Source organism: Suncus etruscus, chromosome 5, assembly GCF_024139225.1.
Source record: "Suncus etruscus isolate mSunEtr1 chromosome 5, mSunEtr1.pri.cur, whole genome shotgun sequence".
Lineage (NCBI taxonomy): Eukaryota > Metazoa > Chordata > Mammalia > Eulipotyphla > Soricidae > Suncus > Suncus etruscus.
The window spans coordinates 31,517,147-31,535,386 of NC_064852.1; the positions used below are offsets into that span (position 1 = coordinate 31,517,147).

Genomic DNA, 18,240 nt, shown 5'->3' on the forward strand with positions numbered 1-18,240 from the left:
GTTTTATGAGAATTCAAAGGATGAAAAGAAGGTTGGGGAAAAGTATTTCTTTCCTTAAAAATTTGGCAAGTTTAGCCCAAAGTATTAACTCGTCTTTTGAATATACTTCCTTGCACTCTCCAAAACAGTATTTATTATAGCATGAGATAGGTTTAAATCATTGTCATTTTGCTTAGTTAATGGCCCTTAATTAGTTCAAAAGCACTTCATTATTAAACACAAACATAAAATTTATTACCTGACCAGCAGCCTGAATGCTTAAGATAGCCACACGAGTATCAGGATCCTTTTGAAACTGATTCACCAAATGGATTCTTTCTGAAGAAGGAACACTTCCATCTATCCTAATGTAACGAGTCTAACATCAAAAAAGAAAACGGTAAAGTTAGGACTAACCCACATGAGCCCATCTTGTTTAATATATTTTATAGCTAATTTTTATGTTGACATTAAAAATAAGTGGATTAAGGTAAAAGATTAGCTAGTGTAATAAAAGAATCTTTTCGTTTTGTTTTGTTTTGGTTTGGTTCTTGGGTCACACCCAGCAGTGCTCAGGGGTTACTCCTGGCTCTAGACTCAGAAATCACTCCTGGCAGGTTCAGGGGACCATATGGGATGCTCGGATTCAAACCACAGTCCTTCTGCATGCAAGGCAAACGCTCTGCCTCCATGCTGTCTCTCTGGCCCCGTAATAGAAGAATCTCAAACAGAATCTTTTTTATTACTAGGGAGGAGTCAAATCAATGGTTAACCACATTTACAGAAAGATGGTAACATACCTTGTTTTCTATGACTGCTTCTGTGCAAGCTTGTAGCATGCTTAGATGGTGAGCAAAAACAAGAAATTTAAGAGACTCATTCTGAAGCATCATCTTAATATAATCCTTGACAGCACCTGCCTAAATATAAATTATTAAACCATATTAATGTCATAAAATGTCAATTTTATGTAAATTTCCTTAAATAAAGCACAAACAGCTTTTCAAAATCTACATTCGAGTTAACTTTTACTTTGTTTTTGTGATAACCTTATAGAGTAAGAGCTCACATTGAAGGGATATATAGAAGCAGGACAAGAGAGGGACTAAAAAAAAAGAACCAAGTAAAATAAGACTGAGTCAAAAATCAAGACTGCCAAAGGAAATGGACAAAAACAGGCAAGAAAGATATTTCAAGTAGGCTACAGTAAAGAAAGGGTTGATTTTATTTTAATAAAATATAGAAAACTGAAAGCTTAAAAATATCAGAAGAGAGGCTGGAGTGGTGGCGCAGCAGTAGGGTGTTTGCCTTGTATGCAGTTGTCCCAGGATGGATCTCAGTTTGATCCCGGTGTCCCATATGGTCCCCCAAGCCAGGAGTGATTTCTGAGTGCATAGCAGGAATAACCCCTGAGCATCACAGAGTGTGGCCCAAAAAAGCCAAAAAAAATATATCAGAAGAACAGCAACTGGGGTTGGAAGATTAAAAAGGCAATAATAAAATTTGGATTGAAATTTAAGGATTGAGGAAAGTTGCTTGTTCATTTAGAGAGCACACACTGGATAGGAAGATTTGTTAGAGAACAGGACGAAGAAAGGGAAAATATGATGATCTCACGAGGAAAGATGCAAGTTTGTATCCAGAGAACATTAAACACAGATATATTTGAGCCCTCAGCCATCTAAGATGAGCCACTTTGCAGGTATCATCACTCAAATTCATCTACACCGAACTGGGGGAAGATCCCTTTGGAGAAACAGATCTAGTTAAAGCGAGCTTAAAAGTGGCCTAAGAGGGCCTCAATCACATGCTCCTTGTTCTGCAGCTGGTACAAAAAGACAAGATGATTTGGTCAAATGGACCTTGGTCACTGTGCCCCAGGGATTTCCAAGAGCATCCTATGGGGCTCAGGAACAGTGGAGGGAGACATGAATGTCAAACTGAAATGAAAGTGGTATCTCCAGATCACCCATAAAAGAAATAGGCTGCTGTCTGCAGAGAGAGCACAGCTGGCTTAACTGGCTACATATAATCACTGAAGAAAAAATCTACTAAAAAACTTAGATTGATTTATAAAAAGGACAGTAATGAGAAAACAGGCTAAGAGAAATGAAAAATTAAGAGATTTAGCTAATTTCTGGGATAAGAAAGTTGCAGATTAAGGACACAGAAGGGAGCATGGGGGAGAAGTAAAGAAAATGTAAAGTACAAAGTCCAGAAAGATTAGAAAGTAGCTCACTTTTCTTAGTTAACTTGAGTCTATGAATGAGAATCAACATGAAATGAACTAAATAAAAATAAAATTTAATGTGGATGCATAAGTTAAATCTAAAGCATAAAGATGTCCCTTAACTCTTAAAACTATTAGCTATTTTGAATGCTGGAAAGGTAGCACATGCCTACTGAGTATAAGGTTCTGAGTCTATCCCTCTAATCTGAACCCACATCCTCCCACCACCCCAAATGCACCACTGGGTGCTGGTAGAGCCCAAGCATTGTTTCTTAAATTCCTAGAGTCACCAGTATTGATCAGCAAGACCACCTATTAGATCAAAAAATAAAACACTAGACACTTAAAAATTTTAGGAGGACAGCAGGCTGACCACATTTGCCTTCTGTTCCCTCTAATGTTATATTTAAATGATAACCAATAATATAAAGAGAAGAAAATTGAGATTTATAGCAATAGCTTAGAAGTGAATGAAGTCGACAGAAGTCTGATAACTAATTAGACAACATTACAGTTCCTAAGCTGCAGGAGGGTAACTTTTCAACTTGAGACCCCAAGCAGTCATCTATAAACCCTCAGGAAGTGTGCCTCATGGGGAAGGGGCTGGAAAAATAGGATTAATATAAAGGCTATATACTGTGTATACTCAAGTATAAGCCAAGTCTTTCCGGCACAAAATTTGTTCCCCCAAAGCAAAAACATTTAAAAATTTATTTAAAATATTGAAAATTAAAGTGCATTAAGTACTTAACATTAGTTTTAGAAATTGAGAGAGATTTATTTCTAAAAAACTTACTAAACAGTATCAAAAATTTAGAGAAACTTATTCCTAAAAATTTATACCAAGCCAAATTAGAAATCAGGTATGAATTGAGAAAAGGCATTATCAAGTAAGCAGAGACATAAATAATTAATGATACTAAAATTATAACACAAGCAATAATACAAATCAAGAAGAAATAAAATCATGCTGCTGAGATATTTAAAATAAACACTTAAGAATCAGCTTAAAAAATTAAAAAAAAAGAATCAACTTAAAAATTAGAAAGTGGCTGTTCTGGGAATTAAGAATAGGAGACTGTAATAAAGTAAAATAGCTATTTATCCTCATAAAATTATGCTCAGATGTAACTTTAATATTAACAAAAATATTTAAAACAAGGATATTTCAAAATTGAAAAATACCCATCTGGAATTCTTGCATGTGACTATAAAGTTACAAGACTATTTCTGAAAACTTTATATATCTACATTTTCTAAACAAAAAAAAAATTCATCACACAATTGGAGGCTGCTAAGAACTTTGGCCTTGGATTTCAGTGTCTGAAAAAGTAGAGAGGAAGACTGATCAAAAGGAGTTATAAATTCTGAATGCGTTTCCATGGAAACAGAACCACTTTCATGTTTGCTTAAAGAGCTATATTTATTGTGATAAACCTTTCAAAAAGTACATGTCAAGTTGAAGTATTTAAAGGTACTTTCACTTACCATTCATTGCAGACTTAATATACAATACTGTACCCCAAATTCATATATATTTCCTGTCTCTTCATAAGCAAACTATTTCTGTCAGACCCCCCTCAGCTGATATCAAGCCAACTCCTTCCTATTACAATAAGAAATTACTAAAGCCAAAGCTAAAGCTCTCTGTTCCTTTTTTTTTTTTTTTACAAATTTGGTTCAGAAAAACTTCTGATTATAATTAATATTATAAGTTCAATCACAATGAAAAATACATTCTCTTGGACCTCATTATCACTAGTTTTCATAAATATACACAATGACCTTTTATGCTCAATAGTGCTTATTGTGAGGCATATCAAAAACTCTAGAATGACCAGCATTACCAATTTGAGAAAGTATAAAGTTTTATGGTTTATTTACTGTAGTCAGACAGCAACTTTTGGTACAGATTGCCAAATTGTACATGAACATCAGAACCTCACCACAACTTTTACATATTGTCTCCCATGCCTACATTTGCAACATCTTAGATGACACAATACAGCCACTATACACAATTTGTTGGCCTAGTTGACCGTTTCAGGAACCCTACAAGCATGTGTGCAAAAGTTTGGGATTCAAGATTGTTTTAGTTTTTGTTGTGTCTTGCATTGCTTTCCCTCACTGAAAGTTTTCCCTCTTTCCATAACTGTTTCTACACTAGAATAATTCTGAGCTTAATTTTTGTATTTACCTATAATCAGAAAAAAATTGGTTCACATGTTGATATTTCACTGGCAGACAAATTACATTATTTGGTCAGCATGAGAAGATGCAAGCCTTATCATATCACTTACCTTATTCATGGGAGCCTGCTTGCCTGCTTGTCTACACTCTTTACTGGGTTGAGTGACAATACCTTTAGCACTACAGTGCTCTAACAATATGCAAGTCAGCTTCTAGAAATATACTGAGAATGCAAGTGTGCTGAGAATTCCATCCTTGTAACTTAAGAGTCACACTGCTTAAAAGAGAAGACAAATGGAGCTGGAGAGATAGCATGGAGGTAGGACATTTGCCTTGCATGCAGAAGGATGGTGGTTCAAATCCTGGCATCCCGTATAGTCCCCCGAGCCTGCCAGGAGCGATTTCTGAGCGTGGAGCCAGGAGCTGTGACCCACAAACCAAACCAAAAACAAAAAGAGAAGACAAATGTGTATCCATGTATAGTGAATACAATGCTGCTGTTTATATTTTAAGCACTGTGACAAACAGAATGATATCATATAGTAATTACATGATAAAATACTATAAACCAATTTCATTTTTTGGTTTTTGGGTCACACCCTGCAGCGCTCAGGGGTTACTTCTGGCTCTACGCTCAGAAATCACTCCTGGAAGGCTCGGAAGACCATATGGGATGCTAGGATTTGAACCACCACCCTTCTGCACGCAAGGCAAGCACCCTACCTCCATGCTATCTTTCCGATCCTATACACTAATTTTTGGACTAAAAAACACAGAATGTAATAACAATTAGCAGAGCAATATGTTAAGTCATTGGCTTTTATTTAAATAATAAAAGGAAGAAAGAAAGAAGAAAACAACAAATCATACTGTTAGGATTCTGGAACCTTCTTGATCTGGCCTGAATTTTGGTCTTGGAATTTTCCCTATTCTCTCCAGTCCTGCAATACTAGCAAGAGCCCTGCTAGATCCAATTTATTGATCAAATCACAACCTTTGCTATTTGATCAAGATCTTTCTCATCTCCCACTTTTAATGTCCATTCTTGGATTGTTTTGTTTTGTTTTGTTTTTGGTTTTTGGGCCACACCCGGCGGTGCTCAGGGGTTACTCCTGGCTGTCTGCTCAGAAGTAGCTCCTAGCAGGCACGGGGGACCATATGGGACACCGGGATTTGAACCAACCGCCTTTGGTCCTGGATCGGCTGCTTGCAAGGCAAATGCCGCTGTGCTATCTCTCCGGGCCCTATTCATGGATTTTCTTAAGAAAGAATCCTGGGGCTAAAGAGGCGGCGCTAGAGGTAAAGTGTCTGCCTTGCAAGCGCTAGCCAAGGAAGGTCTGCGGTTCGATCCCCTGCCATCCAATATGGTCCCCCCAAGCCAGGGGCAATTTCTGAATGCTTAGCCAGGAGTAACCCCTGAGCATCAAACGGGTGTGGTCCCAAAAACCAAAAAAAAAAAAAAAAAAAAAAAAAGAATCCTATTAAGTAGGATCAGAGTGATAATACAGTGGGTAGGGTGTTTGCTTTCCAATGGGGCAACCTGGATTTGATCCCTGGCATCCTATATAAATTCTCAGTCCAAGAGTGATTCCTGAGTGAAGAACTAGAAGTAAGCCCTAAGCACCTTTAAGTGTGCCCGGCCCCCCAAAAAAGAAAGATCTATTAGGTGAGGTTAGTAAGGATCTTCTTATCCATAATACCTGTTGTTTTTTTTTATTTGAAGACAATGTATAACATAGTTGCTCATAATATATTTGTTCCAAGACCAATCAGACCACCAATGTAAAATCCCCACCATTATCCCTGGATACCCCAAGCCTATACCCTCTTTGCAGGTATAAAATAATATATTTTATATTCAGTGTTTATAGGAAAGTGATAATGAAATTATTTTTTTTTAAGTATAGAATAAGAAAATTGTAAGGAGGAGCCAGAGCAATAGCACAGAGACAGAGCATTTCCTCTGCATATGGCTGACCTGTGTTCAATCCCCAGCATCCCATATGGTCCCCCATATGTAATTTCTGAACAAAGAGCCAGGACAAAGAGCCAGGAGTAACCCCTGAGCACCCCCAGGTTTTTTGTGAACCCCACAAAAAAAGAGAGAAAAAAATGAATCCCACAATGGGTTATTAAGTCATTATCAGATTTGCTGAGTAATTTGTTGCTTGTTGCTATTATATGATTTGTTTCTGAACATTAGGTAGCTTTGAATCTACATTAATATCTAAATTGGTGTGTTCCTTCTGGAATGACAATATTGAGAATATTTGGAATTATGAGAAATCATATAAGTGGCAGTACAGTCTAGGAATTCTAAACTCTATGTCTGAAATTACAGCTTTTGTGGGGTGTGGTTTTGACTACTAGGGCTTAGGAAATAGGCAGGGGAAGGGTGACTCCAACATGCCAACAAAGTCCTGAAGATGCCAGCCCAAATACTGGTATACCTGAAGTTTTAACTGGTTTGGCATATCTGCAGGTATAAGTGGCTAAATGGTAAAGCCAAATAAGCCATTGGCAAAGCGCTGGTTGTGGGTCACGGGTATATCTGGCATGGCTTTGGCAAGAAGGAACCTGGTTCAACTCTCCCTCCAATTCCTGTTCTTAATAATCTTCCATCGGTGAACTCTCTTATTGGCTGGAAATTCCTACCTGTAGAGTGCACTCACTTCAGATGCAAGAGAGTTACTTCTATTACAATGACCTTAAAGTCTGTCCTGATTTTATTGTTAGAAAATGTTTTAACCATGATAAATTGTGTCAAAAAATCCATAAATACAACATAAACAAGTTCTCCACTGTCTTTAGACCATTGGTTTTTAAAGTTATTGGTAGCAGAAATCTTTATTGTTTTAAATCCTTCTTCATATAAGGTGAATTGCAATTACCTAAACAAACTTGGCAGTTCTACAGTCAGTTTAAATAATCCTAACCATTAAGACAAGCATGAAGTCTGTTGGGAGCTTCAAAAGAAATCCTAACTGACAGAGAAGTATTTATAAAGCTTACCCTTGCATTTATTATTATGGCTTGTGCTTAATATGGACAGAGAAGTGATCTTGAGGACAGGGGTGAATTAGGATGGACAGAGTAGAAAGAGAGAAGAATCTGAATTATTTATTTGAACAAAAACCTTGAAATATAACTATACATGTCAATAATACATCTATTTAAATGGGTTTTATGGCTTTTTATATATTCATGATTTGTACAACATCATTACACTCAAGTCCAGAATATTTTCATCACTCTAAAGAGAAACCTTCACCTCAGTCTTCATCCAAGAGTTCCTGCAGACACCACCAAAAACTAAAAAAATACAAATTCCATTTTCCTCTTTTTGGATGAGCAGATTTGTACATATTCATATAAATGGAACTATATGAATGTGCTGTGCTGTGTGTGTGTGTGTGTGTGTGTGAGAAAAAGAGAGAGAGAGAGAGAGAGAGTAGAGAATAGAGAGATGATATAGAGAGAGTGAGACCTGGCTTATAGTGGAAAATGGTTTATTTTATATTTATAGTTGTTTTGTTTAGCACCTGAGGAAAAATCTAGCTCCTCAGACACATTTCTATAACGCCTTGGTACTACCTGAGATTGCGTCTATATGGTTTCATTAATATAATGCTTTTAATTCCAGTTGTAGCATATCCACTGTTTAAATTTTAATTACAAAATATAATGTAATGAATATATGCCCATATCTTATATTGACCATACACTGCTAGCCTCTCTGGCTCTCCTCAGCACTGTTGGCCTTGAGCAGCTCTCTATTCATGCCTGAGCACTGAACAGTCTCACCTATACACAAGCCACATAATAAAAGAAATGAAATATTGCTAGGAAATCCCCAATAATAACAATAATAATAATGTATAAGCATGAAAAAGATTATTTGCTTCTTAAAAATTATAATATATAGGATATATAGACTTTCATATTATGTATTCTCTATGCCTATACAGAGATATTAAAAAGTAAAGTAAAATAGCTATCAACTTCAATTAAAAATTGCTAAATGTTCTGTTCTGGTTGCTGTTCTGGTTGAATAATGATGATGAGAATGTATTCTGGAGACAGACTAGTTTCAAATCCTGACTTTATCTTATATAATCTGAAAGTCCTAGAACAAGGTTTTAAAACAGTACTTTAGTTTCTCCATCTATAAAAAGAGAAAAAAGTGGGGCTGGAGCAATAGTACAGTGGTAGGGCATTTGCCTTGCATGCGGCCGCCCAGGATGAACCTGGTTCGATCCCTGGCATCCCATATGGTTCCTCAAGTCAGGAGTAACCCCTGAGGTCACCAAGTGTGGCCAAAAAACCAAAGAAAAAAAAGGGGGGGGGAGTTCTTATACTCCAATATGCTGGTAAGAACTAAGTGAGTCAGTATAGAAAATATGCTTGGAAAAGTGATTGGCACATGGTAGATGTTATAATAGCAAATAGCTTTTATTATAACTATATCTCTTAGTATTACTCTATTTCTCCTATAAACTGAAAAATCAACCTCACTGTTTCTCACTTTCTTCAAAATTAGAACCCATGCATTTGTCTCTCAAACTTCCCAATGTCCTAAGAAAATAGAATTTACCACCTGAGAATTTTGTTATCATTGTTTTGTTTGCTTGTTTGTTTGTTTGTTTTTGGGCCACACCCGGTGACGCTCAGGGGTTACTCCTGGCTATGTGCTCAGAAGTCACTCCTAGCTTAGGGGATCATATGGAACGTCAGGGGATCAAACCTCGGTCCGTCCTAGGCTAGCGCTGGCAAGGCAGAAACCTTACCTCTAGCACCACCGTGCCGGCCCTAGAATTCTGTTATCATACTATAACTTCTTTTTCTTTTTGGTTTTTGGGTGTTACCCAGGAAGTGCTCAGGGCTTACTCCTAGTTCAGTGGTCAGGGATCACTCCTGGTGGGGTATGGCAACTGTATGGAGAGCCAGAGATCCAACTTGGGTCTGCCACATGTAAAGAAAATGTCCTACCTGCTGTACTATCACTCTAGCTCCTATCATTCTGTATTTTCACTCATCCTCACTTCTTTTCTTTTTATAACATGAGAGGAATTTCTTCTCTACAGCAAATCCCCCCATCTGTGATTCCAAACTTAAATCTTTCCTGCCAACCTCCACACATTATGCCACTTTTTCTTCTCACATGGATATATTTCTATCTTTAATAAGGCCATTCTCTATTCCATAAGGCCATACAGCTAACATATTCCCTTTTTCTGAAATGAGATCTTATTTCTTTGCACCTTACTATTAACTATCTCCTTACTCATAAAGAGTAGGAAATTTGGTGTGAGAGATACAAGATAAAAGAAGTGAAAAGCAATTTTCAGGCTCACAATATCTCAGTTCCTGTTTGCCAGGTAAAACTGCAATGGCCTCATTCTACCTCACTCACTGAGTATTATAAATAGAAACCCAATCTTAATAGCGTTAAGGTGCTGAGGCAACAGAGCAAAGAGGAAACATACTGTGTGTGTGGAAATGTATTTCAAAGCAATTTGCCTTCTGGAAAGCTTTTAAGGCACTAAGGAATGCTACCATCCCCAATGTGACAGGAAATCTTAAATTATATGTTGGTTTAAACATTTTCATGAAAATATTACTAGCATTTCTGTTAATAAGTTTTTCTATAAATATGAGATATTGTTGTAATATGCCCTAAAATAACAGAGATAGTTAAAACATACATACCATTTTCCTAAGAGGGTATTAAGCTGCTTCTAAAGCTAAGTATTCTGTTTATTTTCATCACAGTAGTTTCAGTAACTATTACAAAGCAATAAAAATAATGACTTAGAAAAAGAAAAGTAACTCTAATTATCTGAGATTTCTCACTAATTGGATTTTTTAACTGGTACCTTTAATTATTTTATGCTTATTTCATTTGTTTAGTGGTTATCATTATTATTTAATGCTTATTATTGTATTAAACTTTCACTAAGAAATATCTGAAAAATGATAATAATGCAATTTAATAAACTAAGGAGATAATCACAACCATTTTTAAACTTACATAACTTCTATTCTTCTAGTAAGCATGCGTACTTAAATCAAAAGGCAGACTAATATAATCCTTCTTTAGCCCAAGTATGAAAGTCAATTATGTGAGTACTGGAACACTGTATATGTTTAAAAGCATCATAATTATATGACCTAATTTGTTGACATGACCTAATTTGAAGCACTCTACTGTAATTCCATCTCCCTAGAAGATACTGAAGTATTTGAGAAAAGGAAAGGACAGGAAAAGAATCCTATTTTGAAAAATCTGTAAGACATGGACGAATAAGACCCATTTGTCTGAAAGACTTTAGGCATAACTTCATCTAGAGCAAAGGGAAACTATAGGATGCTCAGAGGTCCTTTCTGGTCCACTGGCCTCTAACCACAAATGAGATATTATCTCTTATGACATTGAAGCTGAAGGATCGAAGGTGAAGGACATTGAAGTTTCAAGGATGAAACATCACTAACCAAACAAGTGGAAGTAACAATAAATAAATAGGACTATATAAACTGAAAAGCTTCTGTATCTCAAAGAAAACAATGAGAAGAACAAAGACAGTCCACAGAATGGGAGAAATTATTTACCCACCACTCATCTAATAAGGTGCTAAATCAAAGATATATCCAAATAACAGGTAGAACTTCACAAGAAAAATAAATCCAACTCCATCAATAAGTGGAGAGAAAGAAATCAGAAAATTCCTAAAAGAAAAAATACAACCCACTTCCCACAGTTGCTGCCATGTCAGTTCATGGGCCCAGCTCCATTAACTCACACTATTTTCAAAAGAGATGGAAGTCAAGCCACTAAAATTCATGAGTACATGGATCTCACAGCTAAAAACTCCGGGGCACTGTTAGGAGGAGGGTAGGCTGTGTCCCTGACCTGCCAAAGCTTTGGAAGCTGCACCCACACCCACAGTTGCTGCCACCCTAATAGCCCAATTTCATCAGTGCACAACTAATCTCAGCAGAGACACCAAACTGACAACTTCAGGTACACTGGCAGGAGATGAAAGCACTAAGGTCTTCTGGGAGTGGGGGCGAGCAGTCTTCCTCTCTCCCCTGCCATACAGCAGTCACACCCACCTCCCATAGTAGCTACCATAGTAGCAACTCATTCTCCCTGCTCCACAGATTCTAGTATTCCTGGAGCACAAAAAACGAGATGTGCAGCAACTAAGCTGAACAAACAAAAACAATAGCAACAAGCAGCTTAGTAAACCTTCAATGACTTAATGACCCATTGTGAGATAACATGATTTTTCACAAATTTCCTTTTATTGAAATTGTTTCCTATAATTCCATTACCATTTAGCTAAAATAAACAAGATAAATTATTTTAAAAGTGCCTGCCACAGAGGCAGGCTTGAGCTGGGTTAGAAATTGGGGACAATGGTAAAAACAGAGAATGTTACTATGGTGGTAGAATTGGTGCTGGAGCATTAAATGCCAGAAACAACTATGTTAACAATTTTGTAAACAATGGTGTTTAAATTAAGTAATAAAAACATTTTTTAAAAGAAGAAATATAAATGGCCAAATAGCATATGAAAAAGTACTCTCTATCACTTATCATCAGGGAAATGCAAATCAAAACAACAATAAGATATCACCACACTGGGGCTGGGTAGGTGGCGCTAGAGGTAAGGTGTCTGCCTTGCAAGTGCTAGCCAAGGAAGGACCACCTGGTTCGATCCCCCAGTGTCCTATATGGCACCCCCAAGCTAGGGGCGATTTCTGAGCGCTTAGCCAGAAGTAACCCCTGAGCATCAAATGGGTGAGGACCGAAAAAACAAAACAAAACAAAACAAAAAAGATATCACCACATAGCAGAGACTGGCACACATAAAAAAAAAAACAAAACACCAATGTTGGCATGGATGAAGAAAAGATATTTATACCTCTTTTTTTCCATGCTCTGCTATCCACAATATCCAAAATCTGAAAACAAACCAAAGTGCCCAAGAGTAGATGACTGGAAAAAGAAATTATGGTATATTACTTGGCCACAAGAAACAATATAATCATGCAATTTTCTGCTACAAGAAGGGACTTGGAAAGTATAATGCTGAGTGAAGATTGTCAGAGGGAGAGAGACCAAAACGGAATTTCTCTCATGTGTGGGATATAAAAAAACATAATGATGGAATAACAAATACTCAAAGACAATGGAAACAAAAAAAATATGCAAGCTAGTATTTAATAGGAAACATACAACTTTGGTGGCATGGGGATAGGACAACTATGTTGGAAGGAGGCATTCAACCAGGAGGAAAGGAAATGCTGAAGGACAGTAAAATTAACCATATGAACAACACAGTAACCCACAATGAAAACTTTATATATAAAAAAAGGGTCCCCTCATAGAGGTTAACAAGTGGGTGGGAGGCAGGCATGGGGGGCGGCATTTGTAGAGGAAAGTGGACACTGGTGAAGGGATTGTTGAGATACTGTATGCATAAAACTCAAGCACAAATAACTGTAATTTCATGCGACTAATAATAAAAACCCACAATAAAAAATGTTCACATAGTCATATAAATAGATATGAGAAGTATTCATTTCCTTAGAAGATGTGACTAGAAAAAGATATCTGCACATTACTAATATGAAACTGTAGCCAATTAATAGTTAAATGCCACAAAAGAAGAAAAGTTTATTTGATTGGAATTGGTACTTAAATACATCACCTTAAAACAGCCTATTCGATAAGTAACTATATATTAACACAAATGCATTTACTTGGGAACTCATTATAGAATTTTTTTGGTGGGGTTGGGAGGCTACACCTGGCAGTGCTTAGGACTTACTCCTAAACTCTGTGTTTAGGGATCACTTCTGATGGTGCTCAGGGAATTGTATATGGTGCTTGGGAAAGAACACTGTTGTGCACATGCAAGGCAAAAGCCAAAATCCTTTATTCTTTTTCCATTATTACAAATTATAAATACAATATAATAGCTTTCTAGCTCCTTATTATAAAATCTTTAATTTTCTTCTTACTTCTATCAATGAATAGATAACTTTTATCTTAATCCCTTAGCAGAATTATTCAAATGATTTAAAAGAAGGAAAGAATTTCCAACATGATTCAATAGCATCCAAGGAAATCTTTTGTTATCTGACAGCATGACTTGGCTGGGATTGGCCCTGATTGCACTTCACAGAGAAGCTGTGTACAAATGAATCTTTCTTTCTTCACAGTTGGGGATATCTCAATAGAATATACTCTGCAAGCTGGAGATGTGATTCCATCTCTAGTACCACAATGTACTGAATACCACCAAGAGTAAGCCCTGAGAATAAAGCCAGGTATAGCCCCTAAGAATTACAAGGATGTGGCCCTTCTCCCAGAAACCAAAAACTATTTTTTAAAAAATTGGACATAGGGGGCCAGAGTGATAGCACAGTGGGGAGGGCATTTGCCTTGCATGTGATTCAATTCCTGGCATTCCGTATGATCTCAGAGTCTGCTAGGAATAATTGCTGAGTGCAGAGCCAGAAGTAACCTCTGAATACTGCTGGGTGTTGTCCAAAAACAAAATCAAACAAACAAAAAATTGGACATAAATCTTGTGACCTTTACCCATTTTAAGTAGTTTTAGGGATTTATATAAAATATCCTCTCTGTGAAGATAAATAATTTTATTTAGTTATTTCAAACAAAGAGCCTTTCTTTTTCTAGTCTTACCGTACTAAGAACAAATTTGAACTGAACGAAATGGAACAAAATACTGAGAACAAACCCTCTTGTCCTTGGTCCTGATCTTAGTAGCAAACCATTCAGTCTTTGAACCTGAAGTACATTGTGAGGTTTTTTACAATGCCTTTTATTAAGAGAAGAAAAGAACTTTGTACTTCTAATTTGCTGAGTTTTATCATGAATGGCTATTGAATTCTATCAAATTCTTTCATATTATAAAGTCAAATTCTTTCATATTACAAAGTAATACGTTTTCAATCTTTACATTGTTAATTAAACAATAATTAACCCAATGTTCATGTAAAAGCTTATATAAATGGTACAAATATTTATTTACATTTTGGGTTTGATTTACTAATATTTAGTTAATCTTCACATTCATGAAGGGCACTGATATGTAGATTTCTTAAAAAGTGCCAGTCTGCTTCCCTCACTCCCTACTCTAGGGAGGAGGAGCAGAGCGAGGGGCCGGGCAGATAGCTGGCTCGGGTGCTTTGATCCTGGAGGCCAGTTCTTCCCAGGTATGGGGTTAGGGGACACTCCAGGCCGCAGGCATTTTCCCTAGCTTGGGGGGTGCTGGGAGGCTTGGCAGGCCTCCAGCCGTTCCCCTATTTCCTCCCCTACTCCAGGTCTTCCCTGGTTGCCGGCCCAGGTGGACTCTATCGTGGTCCTCAGGCTTTCCCCCTTTCTCTCCCGACACAGAGTGGGGGGACACATGTGGTGGATGGCAGGCCGATGCAGCACTGGTGTATGTCGGGACATTATGTCCTGACATTCACTGGTATTTTTTCCTCATCAGTCTCCATTTCAAAAACTGTGCGGGGGCACTGTACCATATATATTTAAAATAACATGGGAGGATGGACTTTTAGTTTGGGAAGAGACCATTTCGGGTGGGGGGACCATATATTTTCAAAATAAAAATGAGAGCATGGACTCTCAGGCTTGGAAGAGGCCAGTACTCTTTACCTACTTGTTTGCTCTCAATGGCCTCTTGGCCTCTTCCTTCTTTTATTGTGTAACTGGTTGCTACCATACTAGGTTTCTGATTAGTTCCTATAAACGGTGACAACTGAGTCCACTGTCTTAAGCTAGATTGTTTATTTTCCCCACTCTTTATGTTTTCTCCTCTTTGTGAACTGTTCAATAAGGTATTTTGGGGAAAGAGTCCCTCTCCACCTATCCTTCCCTTTTTTATTTGTTAAATAAGAAAGTTTGTAGAAGTGTCCCTCCATTTAATGTTTATATAAGAACCAAGTCAATTGGATTGTTGGACTTGTTCTAGCATCCCCATAGGCACCAATCTTGCCATGTGATACTGTTCTTCCTTTGCATAGGCACATTAAAATGGGAAATTATATATAAAACACGTTCTTATAAAGATGGGAACACACAAATTTTCTTAAACGGTGACAATTGTGTCCACTGTCTTAAGTTAGATTGTTTATTTTCCCCACTTTTTATCTTTTTTTCTCTTTGCGAACTGTTCAATAAGGAATGTTGGTGAAAGAGTCCCTCAGTTTAATGCTTATGTTTGAACCAGGTCACGGGGATTGTTATACTTGTTCCTGTGGCCCCCTTATGCGCTGATAACGCCAGGTGACATTATTCCTTGTTTGCATGGGCACATTAAAATGAAAAATACTATACATACAAATAAGTTCTTATCTAATAGAGATAGGAGCACACAAATCTAGTGGTGCAATGGAACCTTACACCCTGAACATTGACATGATAACCTGGCAAAGGCTTCAGAGGTTTGGGCAGAGGTTTGTATGTCTGGGGATCATTCTCTGAGTATTCAAGCCTATTCCACTGATCTGAGGGCCTGTCTTTATTCCAATACCATGCTGTTTTGATAACTATTGCTTTGTAGTACAGTTTAAGGTTGGGGAAAGTATTTCCTCCCAAATTCTTTTTCCCAATGATTGCTTTAGCTATTCTAGGATGTGTATTGTTCCAAATGAATTTCAAAAGTGCCTGATCCACTTCTTTGAAGAATGTCATGGGTATCTTTAGAGGGATCACATTAAATCTGTACAATGCTTTGGGGAGTATTGCCATTTTAATGATGTTAATCCTGCCAATCCTTGAGCAGGGTATGTGCTTAGATTCATCTAATTCTTATGTTAACAATAATTTGTTCTTCTGAAATGCACATTTTATCATATGGATGAACTATAATTTGTTATAAGCACAGTTAACTTTGTTCAAGTTTCTTTCTGTATAACTGAATTCCTATAATGGTAGTTGTGTAAACCTGAGTTTTTATTCTTCTACAATGTTATTTTGGGGGGGCAGGAATCATACCCTGCAGTGCTCAGTGTTGTGTATGTAAACATTTGATGGGATTATTATGTTACTGACCCTATCCTGATAGGTGATTATGCCCTACCCTAGGGTGTGACCTGGCATTCTGCCCCCACCCTAGGGTGGTACCTGATTCTGCTTCTACCATTGGGTACTATCTGATCTCACCATTGGGTGGTACCTGATTCTGGGGGATAAAAACAAGGGTCTGTGGAAGGCAAGAGGCTTTTTGCTGGAACTGAGGCTGAGACCTTGGACTTCAGTCTTGTCCACCAAATAAAGCTAATATTTCCACAAGCCTGACTGTCTGCGAGCTGTTTACCCACTGTTTCATCTCAGAACCGTCGGCTGGACAGGGTGGCAGACGCGTGCTCCGAGCTGGAGGGGAAAGACCTCATCCTCCATCCCTCCATCAGTCAACCTCTTCAGGGGCTGACTTGCAACACTCAGTAGTTACTCTTGGCTCTGCACTCAGAAAGTATGCCTGGCAGACCATATGAGATGATGGGAATTGAACCTGGCTCAGCTGTGTGCAAAGCAAATGCCCTAAGTGCTGTGCTATTGCTCGTGCAGAATAAGAGACCATTCTGTGTCTGTTGATGAGAAATATTTTTTAATTACTTAAGTGTTTATTTTATAATTTTTAGTGAATTCTGGGAAAACAGTACAGACAATGAACTATAATAGACCCAGGAACAGGCTTCCTTCTTTTTCTGTCAGTGACAATACAGGAGAAACAAACTTTGTTTTATCTTAATAAAGTAAAATAGCTATATCTTGAGAAATTTATCTACAGAAATATACAGGGAAACAGAGAGAGAAATGTTCAAGAGAGAATATGTATTTCTGGAGAGGAAAAAGTTTTGAATTATCTCCTTTTACAAAGCATGTCAGAAGTTGAAAGGGATGGCACTCATTAGAATGTTTAAGTTCTACAACATGATAAAAACATACCAACAACAATTTCTGTTGATTCTACTAAACAGTAACACTGTGAAGAAAAAACTCTAATACCTTCTCTTTCAAGCGTGAAGGCAAAAAAGAACATGAGGACATCTCTCATTGTAGGGAGCTAAACACTTAACACCAATTAAAAATTACTGACTTGAATTTAAAAAGATTATTTGTAGCAATTACATAGTAAAACCAGGGAAAGGCTGATTGATAGTAAAGATAAAAATATACTAGTATATTCTGCTGGAACACCAACAAGTGCCAGCTCTAATACGATATCCTGACAACGAGGAAAATGGGAACAACTTGACCTAAGAGCAGGTTATCCTACCTTACCAGCTAAGACAAAATCAGAAGACTTGTCACCCGTTGGTAGGTCCAAAAGCCAAGATCGCAATTTACAGATGACTGGCTGCTAGAACCATGATCAGACTGTATATATCTTGGGTCCAATAAAAAAGCCCTAGTCTAGGGTTTGAACTACGACCTGCACAACAACCATGATCCCTAGTTCCAAAGGTCTGGAAGAGACAACTGTAATGGAATGGGGCTTCTGGAAACACAAAGAAAGACGCTATCCTAGGTGCCATCCTAGGTTTAGTGCTAAGACCAAGACCACCAACCACAGAAGATGGATTAAAATGACACTGAGGGAACAGAACTTCTAGAACCACAAAGACTGACTTCATCATAAGTCCCATTCCTGGACCTGTGCAGATACTGAGATCTCTAGATACAAAGGTCTGATTGTATCACCCAGGATGGAGCACAAGCCTTCCCAACACCACAAAAGCACCACCGGGAGAGTAAATGATCCTGAACAGAGTCTATGGTTGATCCCATGACA

At 37.5% G+C, this 18,240-nt stretch overlaps 1 protein-coding gene across 2 annotated transcripts in view; it reads right to left on the minus strand.

Annotated features, from left to right (window-relative positions):
• Positions 1–18,240, minus strand: part of ZRANB3 (zinc finger RANBP2-type containing 3) — a 189,644-nt gene that overhangs the window by 68,875 nt on the left and 102,529 nt on the right. For both annotated transcript variants that reach the window (XM_049773619.1, XM_049773618.1), the window contains exons 8-9: positions 780–899; positions 239–358 (exon numbers count right to left, since the gene is read on the minus strand). In XM_049773619.1, the coding sequence (XP_049629576.1) occupies positions 239–358; positions 780–899 (240 nt within the window). The remainder of the gene's footprint in view (positions 1–238; positions 359–779; positions 900–18,240) is intronic.